General features: G+C 40.8%; 1 protein-coding gene across 3 annotated transcripts; it reads right to left on the bottom strand.

The window, feature by feature from the left end:
• Window positions 1–30: 30 nt before the first annotated feature.
• LOC102687311 (carbohydrate-responsive element-binding protein) lies at window positions 31–23,914 on the bottom strand. Of its 3 annotated transcripts, XM_069184279.1 has the most exons (18): window positions 23,105–23,914; window positions 19,706–19,812; window positions 18,841–18,923; window positions 18,462–18,551; window positions 17,535–17,576; window positions 13,273–13,447; window positions 12,931–13,011; window positions 6,649–6,800; window positions 6,281–6,530; window positions 5,900–6,148; window positions 5,737–5,810; window positions 4,991–5,291; window positions 4,359–4,471; window positions 3,807–3,926; window positions 2,962–3,089; window positions 2,740–2,863; window positions 2,026–2,155; window positions 31–735 (listed from the first exon to the last, which is right to left on the bottom strand). In XM_069184279.1, exons 1-18 carry the CDS (start codon window positions 23,464–23,466, stop codon window positions 614–616), a joined length of 2,703 nt encoding a protein of 900 aa, XP_069040380.1. In that variant the 5' UTR covers window positions 23,467–23,914; the 3' UTR covers window positions 31–613. The 3 variants fall into 3 exon arrangements, with proteins under 3 accessions (XP_069040380.1, XP_015223328.2, XP_069040379.1); XM_015367842.2 differs by having other exon boundaries at window positions 5,900–6,530; window positions 23,105–23,913; XM_069184278.1 differs by lacking the exon at window positions 17,535–17,576 and having other exon boundaries at window positions 5,900–6,530; window positions 23,105–23,913.
• Between the last annotated feature and the right edge of the window lie 1,158 nt (window positions 23,915–25,072).

The raw sequence follows: 25,072 nt of genomic DNA, 5'->3' as shown, positions 1-25,072 counted from the left end.
GCAGAACGGTTGTAAAAATCCTAGGAAAAGTTTGGACAGTTTCCATTTTATTACAGATTGTCTCTGCAGAAATGTGTAATTTCTGTAAATGCAGGAACAAGCTCATGCAAATGAAAGAAGATGCAAATCAGTAGTATTACAGTCATTGCTTAATAGCAAACATATTAGTCCTTAATTTCATTACAATTGTACATGGATGTTAACTAATCTTTCCAAAAGTTAGAAAAAGAATTGGTAGGCAGTTATGTGGCTTTGGAGTTTTCTCCTTCATAAGGTTTGTGGGATGTTCAGTGTAGTAACTGATTTCAATGCACTTGCTGCTAGTTCTTCAGTGTTAAATAGCAGAAGGTGAAAACGATCACATGCTGACAGATGTGACGACATGGTCCGGAACGATGTTTCGCAGTTCAGGTTGGTGCACCATCAATGCAGTTTCACAGAGTAAGCAAGCTTTAGAGTCCAGACTTCCGCATCAAATCCACACAAGTATTTGACAATAAATGATTGTGCCTTTTTCATCAGGCACATAACACAAAACATCAAGCTCCAGTTTGGCGAGAACAGCACAGTGCTGCAGTCAGATGCCCTGGTACGAAATCCAGGGCTGCTGTTGCTAAGGGTAACTGTTGCCAGGGCCGGTCTGGTTCACGGCCTGTGTGGCCTGCTCCGGGACGAGCGTGGGGTCAGTCAGGATGGACGTGGATGTGCAGAGGTGACGGAGGGATCTTAGGACAGCTGGGAATAACAGAACATCAACACGGTCAAATAAACGACAATCCCACATCTCACAATCCAGCTTTTCAGACCTGCTGAATTCTTTGATCCGTTCTGCACACTTTAAAACAAAGATCAAAACTTTTGGCTGCACTGATCTTCAGAGAAAAAAACTAAAGTATCTGTAAGGTAAGCAGAGGATTATTTTGCAAATTTATGACAAAAGAGCCTACTCTTCTTAATTAAAGAGCTACAGATTCATGTGTAACATTCACTTGTTTTGCTGTTGTGAAAACAAATTCCTTCAGGTTTTGCACAATGACTCTTTTTTCATAAATACCCTTTACAAGAGTAATAAAGAATATTACAACCAGAAAGTAACAATTATTACAAGGTAATAAAGAAGGATACCTCTACTGATAACACACAAAACAGCTTCTCATATCCACAATAAAGTTAATAATTGTCTATATTGCACTTAGCTGTAATAAAGTCATGTTTTTCTTTCATTTATCTACTAAATAGTAACCTATGGCAACACATTTATTATTGAAATGACTCTGTCAATCCATTATCAGGAAGACCTATCCCAGATGCAGCAGGTGTGATCCAGAACTACACCAGGACACCAGTCCAGTACAGATATGCAAAAGCACAAAGGGATGATTTAGAGAGGCACACCAACACTAAGAACTGTATGGACATTAAAATGGTGGTACTTATCTTTTTTTATTCTATTTTGATGTTATTCTAATTATCTGAATTTCCAAAACCTGAGACTAACAAAACAGGTTCCAAATAAAAAGGAAAATTATTGTGAATTGACTTTATCAGGGTCTTTGATGATTTTGAATATGTAGTCTTCTTTGTTCAAGACTGTGAAGGCTCAGTTCCTTCAGTCAGCATATGACATTCCCAGAACACAGGTGGTTGCTCTTCTCTGAACCGATTCTAGTGCAGCAGTATCTTTTTCTAAATTACCGTTTCCCATTTTGTATTTTTCTGTGGCTTAATATCTTTCACAAGACCAGTAATTTATATACAGTATTAAACCATCAGACTACAAAGATCTGAAGTAGTGGTAAAACCACATAATAAAGTGTACAAAAGAGAAGAATGACAATTCATCCCTCCTTTGTTTTTCTTAAATATGTCAGAAAATTCTGCAACGGACTGGTGTCCTGTCCTTGCGCCCATTGCTTGCCAGGACGGTCTCTGTCTCCCCAGCGACTCCTGAAGTGGATGAAACAGTTAGAAACCGGACTGAAGGATGGATGGATGTAAGCTGATTGTCCAGCTTAAAATACTTACTAGGTCTGAGAGCAGGAAGGGAACAGTACTGATCCAGCCAGGACAAGGTTGTGCGACACAGATCCTCTACACTGGCAGTAGAAACCATCCCATTGTAGGTTTCAAACAGAGGCTCAATGATGATACTGAACTATATTAAAATTTGACTTAAGGAAAGTGATCTCACTTAAGACACTAGAAAACTTTGGCAAAAACAATCTCGGATTCCTACTGTAAGTGTCTTTTGTAAGACGTGTTATTTTTAGGAAATGTGTTCTTACAACCTAACAATAACGTGATAATTCCTTCACTGTATAACTAAATATAGGGAGACAACTCTCTTTCTCTGTAGGACTTAACAAAAAAAAATCACTGCCTCACAAAACATCTAACAAAGGCCACAGCAAGGTCAAGTGACATTGTTACAAGAAATTTTGTAAAGTACCTTGAGGTGGCTGCTTTCAAAAGCACAATATAAAAAAGTTATATAACTTTTAAATTATATTACATACATATCATTGAAAATGTTAGAAGCAAGGCTTTTTACTGGACACTGTGAAACTGCCCAAGGCAAACTGTTCAAGAAAAACGTGCAACTTAAATTAATGGGATACCATTCATTGAATTTCTATTTTGGACAGGGAGATAAAATCCTTGTCCTCTCTGAGGGTTCCTGGTGTGTTCCTTGCACTTTTAATTAGCGTGCAGTGGAAGAGGAAACCAATTCAGGGATACAATCCAAAACTTCCAGTTCTGCAGGGTCTGCGCCCGGACGTAGTCCCGGAACATCTCTCTCATGTGGTCAAACCGCTGCCGGGTTATGGGCACCCCGGTGGCAGGAAGCTGCTGTTGGCACTCGCTGCAGGAGAGAAAACGGACAGTGCTGCTGCCAACCACAAACACTGCACATTGCTGGACGATGGGCTGGTATTGCACGGTGGCCCAGATGGCACTCACTTGATCGCGCAGTTGAGCGCCACCACCTCCTCACGCAACCGCTGGGCCTCCTCGTGCAGCTGGGCTCTCTCCTGCTGCATCTTGCTGATGTACTCCGCTGTCTTCTGCAGGGTCGTAGCTTTGCTGATCTGGGGGCCCAATTAATTAAGAAACACGCACAGTGAGGAAAAGTTCAGGGAAAGGCTGAGGTTTCATTTGTGTTCGCTGGTCATTGCTTCACCATGTTTGCACGGCAGATATCGGGATTATGCAAGAGCTCCCGTCTTGCTGTAGTCATCTCATTTTTCCCCATGTGAAGAGCGCTCCACATGGAAAGTATTTGAAAAAGGGTGTCAACCAGGCAAAAAGACTGAAAACAATGATAGAAGGTGACCGTGTCCACATCAAAATGTTGATGTACTGTAAGTGTGAAGGGACACATGGCTAACAAATCCTGAAGCAAGAGAAAATGCTGGCAGCTTCAATCATTCACCAAATGCTGGAGACTAAATGAGTAAAGTGCATCTACATTATTCTTAAACAATGTCATTTTCTCATAGATCTGCAAAATATCTGCTGTCCACTATAGAATTAATAAAATTACTGGATTAGATAAGTTTTTTTATCTAGTGTTTGATGATTGGATTCATCACACTTTTTTTACTCAAATGATGTTTTTGGGATATTACTTCTTAGATCTGTACAGAACCTACTGAATTTACCCCTTACATAAATAGTTAGGCATTTTTCCCCAAAAGTAATCATCATACTGCATTTCAGGAAGATGATGCAAAAGGAAAATATTTCTATACATACATATATTATATGAAGAGTCTTAAGCCCTCGGTGAAGATGTTGGTGCTTACTTTGATACTAGGTTGGGAGCTTAGTGTTGTCACTAGACTATGCAATGTGTCAAATCCCAATTTGATGTTGAAACGTCTTTTCTGTTCTGCAGAAATATGCGTGATTCTTCTCGTTTCAATCTGGAAGAGAAGGGTGAGAGTGAAAACATCTGTCTCTGCAGCCACAAAACAAATATGCAATTTTGTTTACAGTGTTGTAGCAGCCTTCTTGTCTGAGTTGTGTTCAAAACAAAAACACTAATTAATTCAATCATATAGTATTGCAAAAAAGTCGTTTTCAATTTCATTTTTAAAGAATCCAGCATTTCAATATTTCTGAGGTAGATTAAGGATTATCCAGACATGTACAACACATCAAAACTGGAAGAATGGGAAGCCAGTCATGAGTGAAATAGCAGCTGGTGATCATGACTATTGATTGTTCATTTCAAAACGTTGAGAGTGAAGGAAAATTTAAGGCCTTCCTTAATTAAATTAAAAAAAAGGTAGGGCCAAAATTCCTAAATTAATGACAAATTTCCATTTTCTTCTCTGCAGTTGAAATGGTTTTACCTTGTTCTGCTCAGGCCTGGTTTGACTAGGGTTGGAGTGTGGAGACTGCGGACTGGGGCTTTTCTCAGGAGGGTTTGTTGGGGATATCTGGCCTGAGTTCCTCCTGAAATTCACTAGAAATAGATAAAGACATTGCTGAGATTGAGCACAAGTCAAAAATGGGAAATTAAAATGGGGAATTATTAGGATAACACACCATGAACAGCTATTGGCTACAATAGCTTCACTCACCCGTTTGCATGAGTGCTTTTAATTTTATTTTTTTCAATTAAGTATTTACATTTAAAGCAACAGGCAAATATGTATTCCAAAACCCAGTGGGTTTAATATGCTTATTTTATGCTTAGCTATAAATTCACAAATAGTAATGCAATATAAATTTCATTTAATTTAATATGAATGAGAAATGATCTGAGGAAAACAGGAATTATATAAATTTAACATATTTGGAAAATAAGTTGCAATACTACAACAGTGTGAATTCAGTAAGCATTATACCAAACTGGTTTAAATAAAACTAACATCACATGAATAAAATTGGTCTTTTTTGGTTCTACTGTTTTATAGACACATAGACACCTTACACTTTAAATCACACAAGTGTTAATTTAACAGTTTGCTCTGAAACAGACCTGTTAAAGCAGTTTTCTCATTATATATCTGGATAGGTGACAGCTTTTCAGTCTTGGGTACCAGGAGAGGTGTGGATGTGGGCATGTTGTTCTGCATCAGTAGAGCCGATACAGTGGAACTTTGAGAGGAGCTGGCATTCTGAATTCCAGGTGAGAACTGTGGCATGTGGCTGTGCAGTGCTGGTAGCAGTGGGATCTCAAGGGCCTGAGACAGACTTTGCTGCATCACGGCTGGTGCACCCATCAGAGAGGGGGATGTTCTCATGTTTGTTCCACATGAAGAATATACACCACCAATTGGCTGAAGAAGGAAAAAACAGAGTAAATGTTTAAGATTTCTGTCAATGATCAGCTGATCTTTCAAAGATGTTAATCTAAAACATTCCTAAATCTATGTTCCCATTTGATTGGATGATTGCTCATCAAGAATGTAGAAGTACTGGGAACTTCCTTCTTTTCATAAAGGGTCTATGCAGTTTTAGTAGATGAGCTAGAGTTGCACGCTATAATTTTAGGTGCATGTTTCCTTTTGTGTGTCAACGTTTTTTGCCGATTTTTTTTAAATCCACTTTCACTATGACCCACAAATGGTTCAGCCCGTCACAAAATGTTTTATAAAGTTACAGATTCCTGCACTACTCAGGGCAAAAGAGATTGTGAATGCATCTCAGTCTTGCGGTCTTCACAAAAGCATGCCGATTGAAAGTCATGATAAATACAGTAACAATCAAAAACAAGAATCTTACTGGAGAGCTGGGGGATGTAGACATTTTACACTTAACTTCCCCCCTGGGAAGCTCAAATCCCACTGTTGGTTTACCTAGAAAGAGGGAACGAGGTACTTAAACGCGGGTCAAAGTTAGATGGAATACCAAATCCACTGAATGACATGTTCATTTGCTAACTTACACTCTTGTGTGCCTGTTGAAAGCAGCTTTGCCAAGCAGCTGCTCTGCAGAGGGGAAGCAGGTGGCACAGGAATCTTGGATTTGCCTGCTGAAGTCCCCCCACAGCCTACTGCCATCCTTTGAGGTACAGAGAAGTTATGGTGCATGGCCAGAGAAGGAACTGTTGTCTGGGTGCCGAAAAGGGGAGGGTAACTCACAGGCACTTGAGAGAACATCTCCGGGGCTGGGTACACATGTCCTGGGGTATCCTCTGGCAAGACAGTGGACATCGAGCCTGTGTGAGTGATAACTGAGGATGTGATAGGAGAGCTGTATCGGTACTTCTGGCATGGTGCAGAAAATGAGCCATAGGGCATGGTATCCTGAATGAGGGAGCCCATACTTGGGGGAACAGCTGTTGTGGTGCTCGTATAATGTTTGTTCCCATATGGTGATGTCGCTGCTGACAACTCAGGGGGGTGATATTCCGACTGGCGGTTGTAGTCTACCTCTGCTTTGTATTTAGGGTCAGAGGTCATGCCGCTGTGGTTGTACGGCACCTTGGGCGACAAAGATTGCCTGTGGTAACCCGTGTCCGAGAGAACGTTGGAAGAGGGAGGGAGAATCAGTCTTTCTTCTGGTACAACATTCGCCTGTGAGAAATTATACCAAAGTTCAAAATCAATTTCTTAGTTTTACACAGTGCTCCGTCTTTGCAGAACACACTCACAGGTCAAGGGACTGCACTGATATCCAAGGCGACGTACTGACCTGCACTAGCTGGTTGTTTCCGGGCAACAGAGGCTCTGCTGTCCCCAAGGCTGGTCCTGAGGAGAACATGCTGCCTGCCACACTCCCGAAATACTCAGACTCTGAAAAGCCAGTCTGCTCTACTGGCTGACTGCGATAGCTCATGAAGATATCTGGAACAACCAAACCACATGCATTTGGTTAAAGGAATTTCTGTTTACACCTAACTCAGAAACATGGCGACATGGCTATATTTTGTGTTAAACAAGCTCGCGGGGAAGATCATTTAGTTTTACTATATGATTTAGCTTACTATCCCGGTAAATCCGAGGTTGAAAAGTATTCTATAATTTTAATGCCTCATGGCTCTTGCTCCAGCTGAGCTCTCAAGTGCACATCTTAATCGTGTTTTAGATGAAAATAATCAAAAAGATCTGGTTCACTGCCTCAGTTGCCAGTTTTGATGTTGTTTGAGCTTCACCATAACAAAAGCTAGAAGGCAAATAGGTCTTTCAGGATTAGAGTTGAAATCTTCTGGTATGATGGACTAATATTAAAAGACGTTTAGTTAATCTCTACTTAGGGTGGAGGGCGTTTTCATCAGGATGTCTTTGAAAAAGGGAAGTGGAAATTTCAGCCCACATTTGCAAGGCTTGGCAAATCAATTTTCTCGTGTCAATTTCAAGCCCTGACTGGGTGGCAAGAAACTAAATGTGTTAAATGTCATGCTTCGTTTTTTAGATTTCTGAAGAAATCTCCGGTCTTGTGATTTTTCATTTTTGCTTAAGTAAATTTTTCATTGCTTACAACAACATAAAAATAAATGAAGTAAAATGTATTTAATAAATAATGCCCATTAACAGGAATGAATCAGTCTTTCAGAATGTATTAGTTTGTGTCCCACTAACATTCTTTCTAGAAATTACCAGAAGCAAAATAGTACTAATTTCCCCTTCCATCTATAAATTGAGTTTAATTCTACGATTCCTGAAACTTTGGATATAACACATCAAGATAGCAAAGTGAAAAAGCACATGTAGGACTGACAGGGCATGCTGGCACAGAGAGTGGCACAAACAAGTCCCAGTCCACTATTGTTGGCACAGGAGGTACGGCCATTCCCAACATAAGCATGACAGCTCATTGAATAGACTTTTTAACCAGGAGGTATATTTGCCAAGACATGCATTACAAGCCTAAGAAGTGCACGAACTGTCACTCTCACAGAATTTCATCTCTGGGAGTAAAGCTAAATTTCCACTACTTGGGATCCTTTCCCCCCCCTCAACTCAATATCCTTCATATTAAAAGTGTACAGAGCAAAGAATGATAATAACCATCATATCAGAAATAAAACCATTCAAATCACGTGCAAATAATAATATGAATTCTGTGCAAACAGCAATATGATTGATATCAAATAGCTGAAGACACCAAAATAGGTTTGTCAAGTTGGCCCATTCACAACAACCATACAGTACATGGGAAATTGCCCAGTGGAGCTATGTTGAGAAGAGACAGCAAACATTTCCATTTGCTGCAACATGGGAGTTAAAGTGTGCAGATCCCACACGCTCAGCTACCATATAAGTGCCAGAATTCACTGATGTACAGTACACAGGTTTCACAGCATTGGTGTGAAGCAACTGACTTTAGAAGCACTCTATGTGTTAAACAACATTAACCAACCATATCTATGTTACACAGTTCAGTGTTGTTGGGGATTTTTACAAATAAGACATTACACAACCCATCTTCTGGGAACTGCAGTTAATACAAGCCATAAACAAGATATTCTTTTAAACAACATTGTGGCGTCTAACAAACATACTGTACTTCTTCCGCTAAACATCTCAGCTGATGGCAAATGCAAAAGAAATAAACAACTGATCCAGTAAACCTGAGCATTATACTGTATGTTCTACATATTAACCCATTGCCAAAGGACACAAATCTGTTCAATTTTCCACTTTTGTCAGATTTCATTCCATCCCCCCTACATCATCACAACGTGAGCAAACGGCATGGGACACATTGTTTGACTGTCCGAAACATGACAGAAAACAGAGCAGAGCCAATAGCATGGGAGGGCCTACTATGCAGGCCCAGTGCAGACATCAGTATAGAATGAAGTAAGCATACACGGATTGGCAAAAACTCAAAAGCATATAATTGAGATCTGAAGAAGAGATTTTTCAAGCTTAGGTACAACGCATCATACAGTAGCTATAGGAAGCAGGTCCCTTTATTTCTGAATGAACGCTATTTAAAGGATACGAAAGTAGTACCACATGCAAAGGCAGTGAACCTTGCCTCGTGACCAGGCTCTGCAGCATGTTGTTGATGGCAGGCCAAGGAGCAGGACTGACAAGTGCTCAGAGCCCTGAAAAGGTAGCAGGAGGGTACCTAGCACACAAGGGGGCAGAAGACCCAGCCAACTTGATTTGGGTGGGTACACAAAAAAAAATAAAGAGATGCTCTCAAAAAGGTGAGAAAAGAATTTAAAGTTGTATATTTTTAAATTATATGCAACCTCTTCCTCAGATTATTAGTAACTGCAGTAATACTAGTATAAAGAAAACAAATTAAAGACATTCTGTAGTTGGCAACACATTTTCCTGCTTCCTCTTGACACACATTATCTTGTGTGACACCTTTGTAGCATACCACAAAAATTCAACATTTTCTAAAAGTGAGAAATAATGTTCTGGAAAATGTGTGCCTTCTAAGAAGACTGGCCTTTGCCTTATGACAGGGCTGAGAGAAAGGCAGAGTCACTATTTCCAGTGTCACGCAAGAGTTACTGACCCTGTAGTCACCCCCAAAATAAAAAAAACAACAACTTTGACCCACTGAACTACAGTGATCTCAAATCTTTATTAGGAACACTGCAGAGACCTCAATACAGAAGTCCCCTTCCCTTTCTACACTGGTCCTCCCTGCTAACCAAAGCTCCCGAGACATGAGGTGTGTGGTCAACCACATCCAGTTCCACTTCTGCATTCCAGCGCGGTCTGGCCACCCGCTGACCCCTGCCGGCACCCCGCAGCTTCCCGTACGGGCATCATTAACTGCGGCTCTAGGACCCATTAGAAAAGCTGCACAGAAATATTCCACCAGCTTCTCGACACATCAATACTACCCACTGGTGCCTTTAGGATCTGTAGCTCTCTTAGGGGGGCAGCCGTTACAGTCAGATTCCTCCAGTTACTTGATGTGTCTGAGCAACTCATAACACTTCATTGAGATGGAACTGACGGAGGTAAAAGTAATGACCAGGACATGTTGTAGAGCTACATGGGGTTTCTTGACCTTCTGTACCTGAAAGTGTCCCCTGTAGTCTCTAGGAGGGGGGATTCCCATGCGCATTTTCCAGTACAGCATTTAACGCCACCCACGGCTTTACTTTTCAACTCTTGAGTGCAGTGCAGTAAAATATTTAAATCAAACTTGGTAAACCAAAAAAAAAGTTTCATATATAATCCTACATGGAAGGAGTATCTAACAGTATATCACTGTTCAGAATTCAGTAATGGCAACTTCAAGTACTGTAAGTTTTCATCTCAAAGGACTCCAGAGCACTTTACTAACAGGTGGGGACCCACTCTGTTCACTCCTGGGGTGCCAATCTGCACCAGCAACCTCACTGCTCAGCAGATCACGTTCACACTTCACTTGGTCCATTCAAGGCAATATGTAGGGTTGCCAGACCGAGCGAAACAGGATCTTAGTCTTTGTTTACAGACTGCTTTGTCTGAAAATAATCAATAATACAAAAGTTTCACATTAGCGAGGGAGGAAAGGAAATTCACAATAACCGTCACCATCTATACAAATTGTATTGAAGATTGCAATGCTTGGCCACCCTGCACTGTTCCCTCATGTAGGTTTAAGGAATCTTTTCACAAACAGCCTTTGAGGGATTACTAAAACTCTCCGGAGCTCACCAGCCACACAGAGCTGAGAGTCCAGAGCCCTGATCACTCATCCGATGAGGAAATTCTCAATTCACATCCCGTGTGAGGCTGGGGCCGCGGAACCAGAGTGGTCCAGAGAACCCAACTTGGAAAGGACTTTGGATAATAAAGGAAGGTCCAGTGATTTTTCTATAACTGAATGCAAACAGAAGTGTGATTTCTCATTCTTTCTAACTATATTGGCTTCATTTCTGAGAAGCTTTAATGCACTGCTTGTGCCAATGAAGCCATTGCAAGTCATCCTTAAGAATGTAGACACAATGAGTATTGCCCATCTAGTGCCATTATTTCCAATTCCTAGAGCTGCAAACCAAGGGAGGTTTGCTTAGCTGTGCTGGCAGTGAGAAACACTGATGAAAAGAATCTTCTGGTTTACCTCAGTTAATTAAATTTTGGGCAAATGATTAAGTGTCAATCGACAGTACAGAAAGACACCATATAAGATCAGATCAAGACAGAGACAGGAAGGAGAGCAGAGAAAAAATTGACACGCTGTGTCTATATGGGTCTGTAACAATACTTCATGTCTTTCTTCAGTAGAGAAACCTTTCTTATCTGCAAAAGAACCACCTCCCAGAAATGCACTGTTAATGAGACAATGTGACCAAATATTTTCTTATTGATAAACAGCAGATCAACAGGTTGAAAACAAACTATTAAGCAAACAAACAACCAACATAAAGAGTTGCTTCTTTTTTTACTGACAGATGTTACGGCACTGTCAGTAGGTCATTTCCCAGAGTCCAGCACAGATATACTTCTCTTATCTCAGGGAAAACTTTCCAAGAAGTGGTACTTCATAAGGCACAATATTTTTTTGGAAGCCATGAGTACTTTAAATGGACAGCAACACCCTCAGAGAGAGGTGTATTTCCAAATAGAGACTACATTTCTGCAAGAGGTAAACATACCCTGCAGCTCCACTAGACTTCAAGGAAAAACATACACAAAGAGGAGATCCATAAAACCAGAATAGCACCAAGGAAACCCAGTCTTACCTTCAGATAAAGAGCTAAACACTGTCTCAGAGCGACAGCAGCAAGCTAGGCTGATTTCACACAATTCTTTATGCATGGTACTTCTCACTTGAAGAGAATGAAAGTACTATGTACCAGACAGGGTTTCCTGAGGAGAACACTGTGAGAGAGAGAGAAGTTGCAGCTTTGCTCCATACTCTGTTGTCACATGTCTTCACACAGCTCTCAGGCCGGGTCTCTTGAACGCAGACCTGCAGTGTCCCTGCATGTGCCACTGCAGGCCTGTGTGGTTATCTTTCCATATGAGCCCTCCATTTCTTCCCCAACTCCTTAAAAAGGCTCCTCAGTAGTCATTTCCCATCATTTCCAATGTGCAATATTTCTGGGCATCCTCTTTTGTTTTCTTTCTTGTACCATAATTTACCCTGCATTATGAAGTTTTGAAGTATTAATCCTTCACCATGCGTAGATTATTTTGAATGGTAGATGGGTAGAGTGGGATAAATAGATTACTACCTACTAATTAGATAATAGCTGCACTATGGTTTTTCAGTTCATAAATACTTCTGTGTGGAAGTTTTTGAATTGTACCAAATGTTTTTTTGTCCTCAAACCAAGAGCTCTTTACGAACTGGAAATCATAAAAGCATAATTTCTTTTTGCACCAATACTGCCTTTGACATGCTATTTCAAGTTCAACAGTTCAGACAGCTCTCTGCAAGATCTTGCACTAATGACACATCATTAATCAACTGGGATCACTGTATAACTGAGTGTCTGATGACACCACAGCTCACCCTACCACTTCCTGGGTTTAGAATACTGTGAAATTTACTAAACTAATCATGACACAACTGGGAAAAAAAGTAAGGAAAATTCTTAGGGTTCCGTTTGATTATTAATCTGCACTTTTGACAAGTTTGTGTTGACTGTATTTTTGTTCACTAGTAACATAATAAAGTATCCAACACATCCAAGGAAATTTTTGATGTAATTTATACATATAGATGTAACATCTATCCATTATCGGAAAGGCACTCATTTCTTGTGCGTCTTGAGGTGACCCGGAGTCTATCCTAGAATCAGTGGGTTTAAGACAGATTCGGAGAGCTGTTGAGATCAGGTTACGAATTGGTAATCCTGCTAAACTTGTCAATAAGTATTTGACAGAGGTTCATGTCCTAAACCTTCAGGGCAGAAATTCTACCCTTTTCGGTCACTGAGTGTAGAATTTTGAGTTTTTTATTCCCCAATATGCATATAAGGTAAGTTTGCACCTTAAACAACCTCACTCAACTGGGACAGAGATACTGACAAGCAGTGAAGGAGAAGAAAACAGTCTTTCCTACCAGGAATGTCCATAAAGTCATCCAGGTTAGGCTGCAAAGGCGTCAGGCCAGGCTGGATCATGTCAGCATTGCTGGTATAAGCTGGGGGTGGGAAAAACATCACCAGATATCATTAGAAGGGGAAGACACAGAGTGTATGTGTGTACGAAAGGCTCCGGACTCTGTGGAAATTTCGGTGAATTGGGGGAAACTTCATGTCAAAAATAGTTATACTCAAAACCTTGTGCATTCTCGCGTGAATTCTCTGGATGCAACTTGACAACAGCTGCTTGATTTCTCTCATCATCGGGTCCTATACTAGAGGAGGATGGGCCCTGAAGAAGAGAGGCTGCTCCTACTCACCGTCGTGCCGATCCCCAGCCCAGGGGCAGGACTTCTGCGTCATGGTGAACAAGGTGTCCGAGATGTCCGACAGGAAGCAGTCCAGATCAAACATGTGGCTCTCCTCCTGCATCCGCACCGGCTCCGGGAACATCTGACGGGGCCATTTACTCACCCCCTTCCTGTAGACTCCCCCCTTGGAAATAATGAACAACGGAGAACCTCCATCACCCGGCGCTTTGTGTTGAACATCACAGGCACGTCGCCCAGCCAGGATTCACAAACACTGACGAAGGGAATGTTGAGTTGGAACTGATGGATGTGCAAATACTGGTTTAGGATTACTGATTACTGATTACTGGTCATACTGGTCCACTTACTCCTTTAAAATTTGCTCTATTGAGGAAGGCCAGTAAAACATTTTTTAAACCTTAGCAAAGAAAAAAATCCTTTGACACAACCACTTACTACCACAAAAGGCAAGTCTCAGCTAAAAAAAGGTGATGATCAGCAATTAATGAACATTAATTAATGTGTATTTTAATTGACATTCTTCTGATCAGCATGTCCTGTAATGTCAATACCACTGTATGATGCACATACTCTACATTACAATGCTATTTGGTAATTAGACGATGCAGCCACTACTGCCATCTAGTGTTACTAACTGCAGTGAATCCTTGTAGGACAGGTGTCTTTAAAATATTTCCTGGGAGCCTTGTCTTCTGGTGTTTTTTCCAAAACTTGAGCAGCCAATTAACAAATAAACACATTTTATTATATATACTGTATAGTATTTTCTTAAGGTATTTTAGACTGCTCACAATGTCAACTTTTAAGACTACCTACAGTACAAAACACCCAAGAGCATGATAACAGTGCATGCAGTCAATTAAATAATTAGCCAGCAGTCAGGTCACTTGTAATTTAACAAGTGGAACAAAAACCAGGAAGTGGAGTTGGAGAAGCTTGCTGCAGGATTTATTGCTGCTCGATGTAAGGTATTGTGCATCCTCCATAGTGGACAGCTTTCAAACTCTTGCCAAGAATCCAGTTTCATACAACCAATTCAAGAGACACATGGATGCACTAAGCTTAATGCATCAGAGATCATAGCATCAGACATCATTGTTACAGATCATTTCTGCAAGTGAAAAGAAGAACATTCCCTTCTTTATAAAGGTGTATATACTGTAGGATGAGAAGGGTTTTGGATTTAACTCGTTTCATTACATGTTAATGGAATGTTACATGTCAGACGTAGTAATTTAACTTGGCTTGGCATGTCCCACCCTGCCCTAACTGAGCACAGATGGAACTGACTGATTGGTAGCCATGAGAATACAGTTGCCTGATCGTCAGTCAGGTAGTGTATCCCAGGATTCACCCAGGCTTTCACCAGCTCCCTTGACACTGGTAATTCTTCCACTATATGCAGCCATTCCTATAGCCTGCCTGGGAGCATTTTATTTTACAATTCATCTTTAGATTCTCCTTAAGGGGACCTTGCATGCCTGTTCTTAAGTTAAATAAGGACTATCGTGCTGCACGATTTCTCTCTGGCTTCTCTTTGTGTTGCTCAGCCCCTGCTTCTGCCTCCTTGCCATGTCGTCCATACTGTACTGTATGTTTAACTTACAATGCAATGTATAGCTAAAAGCAAACCCAAGACTGCATAAGCCCAAAAAAAGAAAAAAAGAGAGAAAAAAGGAACAAGCTATTAAGCATAATTTCAACTGGAAGATGGCAGGAAACCTGAACCTTTCCATTTACATTAAACAAAAGCATTTACTGGATTGCCTGTTTCTATGATCCATGAGCATTCTGGCATTTAAAGACCCAGCGAATACAATAGTAAAGTGTGACTATACTATTGATGATCCACAGATCAAAGAAAAAGATTCGTCTCCAGCGACACCCCTTACTGCAATGCCAATGTCCCCCAGATGTTTGCTACTGTAGACAGAGTGATACACAAAACACAGATAGGACACAGGTTCCAGCTACTGCAACAATCAGGGTTTAAGAGAAGCACAAAGAAGTGGCACTGCATTACTAAGCGAAAAAAACAAGGTGGTTCGCACAATTTATACACCGCAATAAAACTCGAAATACACATTCAAATAAATTCTTCTTCTAGTTAGGAGTGAAACAGAAGTTTCCCAGCCCCTGCTCTGCAGTACGTCACACATACAGCCTATCCAGTGTGCCCTGCAGCTGTTACTGTAAAGCAGAAAACAGGAGTACTCACAGCTCTCAGAAAGCGTGCCAGAACTGGTGCTGTTCTCCTGAAGGTGCCATGGTCCAGCTTTATATATTTAGTTTAAAGCTGCAATTTGAGACTGCTGGATAAATATAGCACCGGAAGTATTTTTTGATTACTTCTCACCTACTGATCACTTTTTTCTTTCTTGCCAACAAAGACTGGAAATGACAGTTTTGTATTGTGTTGAAAAGGGGCACCAGGAGGGAGGAGAGGGGGAGTTGAGTGACTTTGTGTATTTTATTCCCAGAAAACGTTACCATGCCATTTTTCCTGACCTAAATCAAACGGCTCTGCTCACGTGCCACTGAGCAGGCAGGCAGCAACTGGGCTCCACCAGCTCATCAATAACCCGGGGAACTCCTCAGGTGGAGACTCCAGAAATTTTGTACTGAGTTTCGCCGTTAAACATCATGGGAAATTTGGAAAACAAAACTTCTCAGGAAACAAAACCATTGAATTGAAATTACAGAAACAATAGATAAGAAATAAACATTTAGATACTGTCTTATGTGTAGCGTGATATGTAGGTACAGTAGGTAAATTCTTTGAATATTAACTTATAATTTAGATAATGGATCATTGTAATATAATAATATAATATTAATTTAATTTTTATGCAATATTATACGTACTGTACATATAATAAATATACTCGATACTATATAATACAGTATAATTACTCTTTGAGATCTGCATCATTGAGAAGTTTCATACTTTTTTAGCAGGGTGGGGGTACAGATAAGAGCCCATGTCAATAAGCATTTTAACAAATGAAGGGACCCCCAAAATTAAACAAATATGTCAGTAAAAAATTAGGGTTTTGCTCAAACATTTGTTAGGTAAGCACTTATATTATACTAATTAATACCATATCCTCAATAAACTTATCATATGTATTTAGAACCATCATAATAGTGATGTATCTAGAATCCCCAATATGTGATATGTCCAGATTTTAGGAATTGTGAACTTGAAAACTAAATGAAATAAAAGCCAGAATTAAGCGCTATGAAAAAGAAATGCTTGATTTGCAAAGAAATTACCATGAGGACCTTTAATATAAATCAACAATATAGATAGTCTAGACTGAAGAAGGCTCCACGGCCAAAACGTTGTGTTTTCTTTCTTCTTTTTTTCAGCATGGAATAAACCTATTACTTGTTCCTTTGCAGCCTACGCATGCTGACGCAGCTACCCTCCTGAACTACTACAGACTGTATACAGGTGTTTCGGAAACAGAGGTGACCGAGAGGAGATGTAGTTCCAATATTCCATTAGTGACGTCACTGAATGACATTTGCGTTCCCTCTCAAAAGGCTTAATTAATGCCTTACTATCTTCAACACGTTTATGTCTGACCTGCACGTTTAGATAAAAAAATACCCACAGCTTTAGAATGTCAGCTGGGAAGTGGGTCAGATTTGATGAGCTGACATTAAGGTCTAACCTAGCTGGTACTGGCACAGTAAATGCGATGCACAAAAGGATTAGCAGCATTATAATAACAGCATTCACTTCATGAGTCACCAAGTGTGACGCACGTCTCTGCACAGGTTTGGGGTTTTCTGAAAGACCTGAATGCTATGGACTTGACTATTAATAGGAAAGCCTCTTGGTTTCCTATTAATTTTACTGTTCTCAAAAATAAGAGGGAAAGTGGCCAAACAAGTCGAGAACTCCTAACCTGCTTTGCACATACAGCAGTCCCTGAATTTTTTTTCAAAACATAAACAAGTAAACATGTATGAGCAGTGCAAAACAACAGATAGATGGATAAGTTATACTGAATGTTTCTTTCTAAAATATTAGATATTGGAGGATTAGAAAAAAACTAAAATGAGTTTACTTCTCATTATTTAAAAATACAGGACATTATCAGACATAATATTTATACCATTTCTTCATAACTCAGTAATTCTTACTTATTTTGTAAAAAAAATGGTTCATAGCAGGGACAGTCTTAAGTAAAAAAAACTTCATTAAATTTACACTTACAAATAAGATTCTGCTCTCTTACCTTGTCTAACATTGACAGTCTACCATTTTTATTTTTTTGGAGCTAGAAAAATAAACAAAAATAACATTACTGATGCACCCAAAGGACAATATTATAATTCCAGAGTATTCTTGTTTCTTTTCCACATTTTCCACTCTATAGTGCTGTCTATTGGAAAGGAACTGCTGTAGCAGACAATCTCCAAACACATACACGAATGGTTCACTCAAGACGGCTTTAAAACATTCGTACAAAAACACCTGTATTTTCTCAACACAAAAATAAATATTATTTTTTGGTACAAATAGTTCAAATGAAGAACTAAAGTAATTTAGAAACGATGTTAAAATGATGAGCAACCAAACTAAAGTAATGATTTAAACATTTCCTATATGTAAATATTCATTCAATATAATACTCAGTGCATAATGTATGCCACAAACTAGCAGTGGCCTTCACTGAATGTCCTCCTTAAACTATTTTGGAATTACAGAAACACCACTAAGGGGCAAACGGAGGACATGCAGACAAGCTCCACTGACGAGCCCACCGGTCATGTTGTTCATCTTCCGACATGGTACGAGCTCTCACGAAGTACAGGAGATTCAGTGCCGATTGGAGATGAGACATCCCTCACTGACATCACCTTAAGCTTGAGTCTAAAGAGTTGGGGTCAATGTTTCGCTGAGAAACCAGAGAGCCCTACCTGACCAGTCCCTAAGCGCTATCATTTGGGAAATCAGAGTCACAGTCACTTAGTAGAAATAGATTTAAAATGTTTGTGTGTAGTTCAGGATAGGCTAATTTTTTGCAGTGTGTTTTCTACCACAATAAAATACACCCCATAGGAATAGACTGGACTGGTTACAAGGGTCACAGCATACAGATACATCCGAAATACATAGCCCAGCTGTAAACATAGATGGCAGTGATGGGCAACACACTCACCCTTTTCTTGTGGTATATCCTCCATTTGTGATATTCTTTAATCACAACTTCAATCCTGCGCTTCCAGTAGCTGCCCTCTAAAACAATAGCCTAAAATAAAATTCAAAAACAAAACGCTACTAACAGCACAAGACCAAGATCTAACAGCAAGAAGAACAAAAGAATTAAATTGAGGGATTAAATTCTGACATGACTGGGAGTCAACAATCACCCTGGTTCAAGTGAATCACTTCACTGCCTTGGGGCAACTGTATGACACCTCCAAATGACAAACTGCTTACAGACACGGAGGCCCAACACTAGTGGGAAACAATATAGATGTCTCCTGCCTGCAGGGGGCAAGCCGATCTGACCCTCAATGCAAGGGGTGGGACCGTACCTCTGGTTTGCGATGTGCCTCGGCTTCCGAGCCCTCCAGCGGGGTCACAAACCCACAGACCGGGTTCCTTCTCTTCTCCACATCTACATTGTGGGCACAAAACGCAGTCATGTGACCCACAAGTCAGCGTACCTCATGTGACCAATCACACCAGCTGGCAGAGTGGCTTTCAGACTCCTGCGTTGACTACTGTTCAACAGCCTGGCTTGTACGAAAATAAATTTTAAAAGGGGAGGGTATGTAGTTTCTAGGGAAAAGGGTGTCCAGAAATTTGGATCAAAGGAGTGTTTCTTAGATGCATCAAGTACATGTCAAGTTTCGTCATCTGTATCTCAAGTTCTTCATATAACAGATATTAGGCCATTCAGTCTGGCCATTGCAAAGATTTGTGTCTTGAATGTTTTACGTTTCAGTTTTGTTTTTCCAAGAACAATATTCTTGTGTCATAGCCTCATGTGTGCTTTCAACTACGCAGGCCGACGACGCTACGATAAATCTGAATTAGCTGCGTTGTGTCTTTTCAAATAGGCAGAACAGTTGCCGGTGGTCAGCATTGGTGCCTCGCAGCGCTAGGGCCCTGTGTTTCATTCTGGACCTGGGCTGCTGTCTGCGTGGAGTTTGTATGGGTTTATGGTCTCCCTGTGTTCACCCCCCCCGTGTTAATCAACTTCTGGGAAAACCGGCCCTGGTGCGAGTGTGGGGGTTTCCATCTGTGTGTGCCCTGTGGCAGGCTGGGGTCCCACCAAGGGTGTACCCCACCTTGGGCCTGTTTCTTGCCGAAGCTCCCTGTGACCCTCAATTGGACAAAGGAGTTAGAAAATGATTTTGCTTCTAATATTAATACAAAGCCAACTGAAATACATACACTGGATGTACCAGGCTCTCCATATTCCGTTATTCAGGCGGATTTTGTCCCTCCACAGCAGCCTGAGGCCTTTGAAAGACTTCCACTTCGGGGACACAAGTTTTCCACTGTAAAGAAAAAAAACAGGCATTCAGGAGGATTACAGAAAAGTACAGGCCAGATACTTCCTTTCACTTTTTTATCCTCTCCAGAATTCTGCCTTCTGTATCCCAGTAGTCAAGAGAATAACTATCCACTGACATAAAATAGTTTTGAGCCAAGAGCTGAGAAAGGTACATAAATCACCTGGGGAAGTCTTCAGCCGATATTAAACGTTCCATGAAACTCTGTACAGTGTATTTAAAACCTCCAAAGGATAGCAATTCTAAAACCTATGGGATCCGACTCCTAGCCCATTCTGCATTACCCTTTTCTCCTTGGCTTCAGCACTGTTCAATGAAATTATCTGTCACTATAGTGCGTTCAAGTGGTTTAACCTGACATAATTTACCCTCTACAGCACTTTAGATTTTCAAAACAGCAACTAGAACAAGACAATTCATCAAAACTGTGACAAGCTCTGGTCTCCTACGCTTAATGCATTAATTCTCCCAGATTGATGGTTACTAGGTAGCCAAAAAAAAGGACTTTCTGCATGTGGTTTGCACATGAAACACTGATGAAAACACTTCCATCAGCAAGTGGCAAGACAGAGGAAAAATAAGACATTAATAGCCAAGTTACTGGTACATTGCACAAGGCACTGTTAAATATACCCGCTCAATTTGCATTACCAGGAAGAGTTCAAAGTACTGGTAACTTGACTGTTGACATACAAATTGCTACTAACAACTGAAAAGTTTAAAGCTAAGCTAAAAAGTTCTCTCCGCCTCTTCCAAGTATTACAGCATTTAATAACCGGGTACAATAAAGCTGATTAGTTTGGCAGGGTCAAAATAATCACATGATCATTAATGACAGCATGCTATAGAGAGAATACGGAGGCATGATGGCGCAGTGGTCAGCATTGCTGTCTCACAATGCTGGGGCCCTGGGTCCGATTCCCGAACTGAGGTCCTATCTGTGTGGAGTTTGAATGTTCTCTCTGTATGCGTGTGGGTTTCCTCCGGGTGCTCTGGTTTCCACCCAGACTTCAGAGACATACTGGCAGGTGAACTGGCCTCTGGGAAAATCGGCCCTGTTGCAAGTGCCTGAGCGTCTGCACTGCAAAGGACTGGCCACCCATCCAGGCTGCTCCCTGCCGGCCCCCCCGACCCCGAATTGGAAGAAGCCGTCAGAAAATGGAGGTGTGGATAGACAGAGAACATCTAAAGCAAGCGGACTGGCTACACTTCAGAAACATGAATGGATACGATGTGGAATTGTATTTAAATCAAATATGTCTTAACACAAAGGGTTATGGGTTATGGCACAGTCTTGTAACTACAGCATGTGGTCAGAGCGAAAACCCTGGCTTCTTTCAAGAAACTGATGGAGATCCTTAGATCAATTAGATACTACTTTCCAGGAGGGCTAGACAGGCCCAGTGTGCTCCAGGTGTTTGTTACCTTTCTTATATTCCTCTTTCAATCCAGCTATTACACATAAAAGGCTGTAAATGAATGCTGTCAATAAGCACTTTGAATCAGTTATCCTTAACTTGATTGCCTGCACTCCACCCCCACGTAATAAAACTTAATCAGATTAGAGACACAATCACTTCGGCTTTGGAACTCACACAATAAGATATTTGTTTAATTTTCTTAATAGTAAATCCCTCCTACATTCCTTATCTTAGACTTTTTCTGTATCAAAACACTGCACATTTGTATAACCTCCTTTAGAGTTACAGGGTGGCTTTGCTGAAAATGTATTTGAGCAATACAGTGCACAATTAAAAGCACTGTAGTGTGGTAATCTACACAGACCTCATATTGTGCTGAGGGGGTCATTGACCACTCATTATAGGCACTGTAACTCCAGTGCTGGGAATCAGGCTCTTGCTTTCTAAATCACAAACATTTTACCAAACTAGAGCAAGGTCATGCAGTGCACTCTCAATGACTTCTGTGCACATCAATCCTTCACTATTGATATTCTTTCAAGTCAAGGCCAGAATACCACCAATTTTAAATGACAGAATAAACAAAGCGGTTTTAGAGGACTGAAGTCTCAGTGCTGCTTACTCACCATTAGGTCATGAAACTCATGAGCTGTTTAGGGATGCTATTACAGACTGTTTGACTGTACACTAGCATTTACAAATAAATCAGACAAATAAAAAAAGTTTTGAATATGTACTCTATGCACCAATGCAGTGCTACAGAATATATTAAGTCTACAACAAACATGTGATTCAGCCAGTACCACATTCATACTAACTAGAATTATTACATTTCAGAATGAGAGAACAAACAGTTATGCAACGTGATATATAATGAACATTGCTTTACATTTGACAAGCCAGCACTGCAGACCTGTAATTCTAATGCTGCTTTGAAACATAAACTCATGACATCGCCTACAGTACATCTAAGTGTTTAATTTGCCTTTCAAACACTCAGATTAGCTCATCCCGAGTTAAATAACCCCCACTATAGGAAAAAGAAGCAACTTCTCCAGGGCTTTACAGTCCTCTCAGAATTCAGCATAGGGGTTTTTTGTCTCGCAGATGAAAACTTCTGGCTCGATGCTCAAAATGTACAATCTGTTGCTTTTCATTGAAATCCACTGTATCTGGGTATTAGTGCATTTTAAGAAACTGTAGAAGATTGCAGGTAATTAGATATTCTAGCTGGGTAACTGAATAAAAACACATGCACTAAATTCTCAACGAATCATACCACTGCACACTCCAATTTCTAAAGTCAACCCAGAAAGCTATATAGCTGCACGTTCTGTAAAGGTGCGAGTCAGAGGTGAGGTGTGGATACAGCAGGGATCCCTGTATCAGGTTATTAATGTGCATACAGGATTACAGTCCAGCTGGGCTCTCAAAACCTCCATCAGGTTTTTATTATGATTGAATCACTTTACCAACATCCGCCGTCACTTCAGTGCAGAGACCTAGAAAACCTGCAGACACTCTCCAGGACCAGCCCTGAGGACACCTGGACTGTGGACCCTACATCCAGCAGGTAGAGGAAATGGAGGTCTAACAATCAGCACGCCCAGGGTGAAGCCGAAAGACGTGTTGTTGCACCAAGCAGGGGAAAGCTCAAGGCAGTCAGATTACAACCTACCACCTAGGCAGGAACATCAATAACAAAGCTGTCGGAACAATATGACATAAGATAAGGCTTTCTCCAGTAGGTAGAAGAAGGTTTAGGTTTAGCCTATTTCAGAGCTGTTGCGTAAATTAACTTTTAAAACCCCATAATTACACAGAAACACGCAAAGTAACGTACTCTAGCATCTTACCTGTACGCAAGCGTCATGCACTCAAATAGCCGGGTCAGTGTCGGATCGATGCTGAGACTTCCAGAACTTCTCGGGCCGAAGCTGTAGGTGTGGCACCAAGTCCGGTTCACGGTGTCAAAGTCATAGCCAGCTGGCGACCCACGCTTCCCCCTTCGCGGGGTGGAATCGCTGTGCGGCGCGGACACCATAAAGTGACCGCTGTGGATCACCTGTGTTCGCGACACGGCTCCAGTCGCTTGTCCAACCCCGGCGTTGACCCCGTGTTCCTCCTCCGGGTCCGAGTCCGATTCCGAATCGGGAATCTGGTCATGTTTGGTCCGTCCGGAGAAACCAGCAGATCCGAGTCTCTCGGCTTTGGCCATTGAACTATTTCATTAACTGTCCGTGAACACTGTCTTTAATTTAGTCAAAAGAGTGAAGCCCTTCACTTAATCCCTACACTGCCGATTTCAGCATCGTAACCAGCACAAGACCAGTTTCAATCACTTGCACCAAAACAAGTTTCCTTGAGGAACAATTCTTTTTTCTCTCAAAATTAAGCATCATCTTTGGAGAACAGCATCATTCCGGACGCAAAATAAGTTTGACGCGCAGAAACCATCTAGCACAACTTCTAGCTTTTTTGATTCTTTTTAAGAAAGAACCTTCATACCTTTCTCAGGTATGAAGAAGAAATACGGACATAAATAAGTGCAGTTATTTTACAGACCACCGAACACCAGTGCCCTTGCAGAAAAGCAACTATCTTCCCGATAGTTACTGAACAATCGGAGCGTTTGTTTCGAAGTTGGAGCTGTTTAATGGTAAACCCGACGGTTGTGTTTTCTCCTCCCAGGGGTAAAGTTAAATTGGCTACACGTGCTTGTGTTATGTAAAGACAGACCTCTGCCCTAAAAGAAGCCGCCGTGCTTAAAGAGACACGTGCTTAAAGAGAAGGGGACAAGTGAAATGGAGACCAAATCCTACGTACTGTACCTCCTCTGGACTCACATTGTGGCTACTGGAGGAGATTTCTCTCGAGAAGAAACCGTACACTAAAATAAATGTTTTCACTTTAGATGATCAAAACCATAAAACACATCCTGATAAAGAGTTTATATGCATCATCTGCCTGTCAGGCTCTCTCTCTCCTACATATTCACACACATTCATATGTACATACTGTATGGACTCCTATAATGAGCCCTAAACTCATCAGCTAGGGCTGGTTATAGGAGTCCTTGCATATGCATAACTCCTACAGCAGCTGGATATTTTAGATAGACCCCTAGTATTACAAAACTGGGACTTGGTTTTGGGTCACCTGAGAATTAATCCAAGATTTCACGCCTGGTCGGAGATTTTCTGATGCTACGATTTTGTTGTCATGTATACTGAGGGTAAAAAGGATCTTGTTACTTATAACCACATAACACATTCACATTCAAGTAATTATTGAAAATCATCCATACTTTTGTAGCAGACACCCTGGCATTTTATTGAATAGACATGGTATATGGAAATGTATTGTGCTGATTAGCGTTTGTCATCAACAGGCGGTCTAGTGCTAAAGTCATACGTCATGAAGTCATGCTTTGCACCAAGGTTCAGATACTGGCTCATGAATTCTGTCCTACTCCTCTCACCACCCCAGATCACCCACCAAATGTTGTTATTGTTAAAAATAATGACTTGGCAGACGCCTTTATTCAAGGTAATTTACATAAAATAAGCCTAGTATTGTGCAATAAGGTGTAACAATTTGTCAATCAGCTCTAAGCAATGCACATTGTACAGCAGGTGGAAAATGAAGCTGGTGTTAAAAAATGCCAGCAACAGAATCAGCATAACAACAGTAGAATAACCACAGAAATACAACAGATGAACGACAAGATAAAATAAACAAGCAGAACAACAGCAGTCTCATCGTGGCTTCATGGTTCACAGTGAAAACATGACATCATTTTTTACTATTGTAAAGAACATTTC

Source organism: Lepisosteus oculatus, chromosome 26 (genome assembly GCF_040954835.1).
Source record: "Lepisosteus oculatus isolate fLepOcu1 chromosome 26, fLepOcu1.hap2, whole genome shotgun sequence".
NCBI lineage: Eukaryota > Metazoa > Chordata > Actinopteri > Semionotiformes > Lepisosteidae > Lepisosteus > Lepisosteus oculatus.
This window is presented reverse-complemented; position numbering and strand designations above follow the sequence as displayed.

Bases quoted from the DNA above. Each gene is read 5' to 3' on its own strand.
- LOC102687311 (XM_015367842.2), bottom strand. From the start codon at position 23,466: ATGGCCAAAGCCGAGAGACTCGGATCTGCTGGTTTCTCCGGACGGACC. The intron at 18,552-18,840 runs GTACGGTCCCAC...ATTTTATTTTAG, and splicing joins AGGCACATCGCAAACCAGAG to GCTATTGTTTTAGAGGGCAG. The intron at 5,292-5,736 runs GTAAGATTCTTG...TTCCTTCTTCAG, and splicing joins CTACATCCCCCAGCTCTCCA to CCAATTGGTGGTGTATATTC.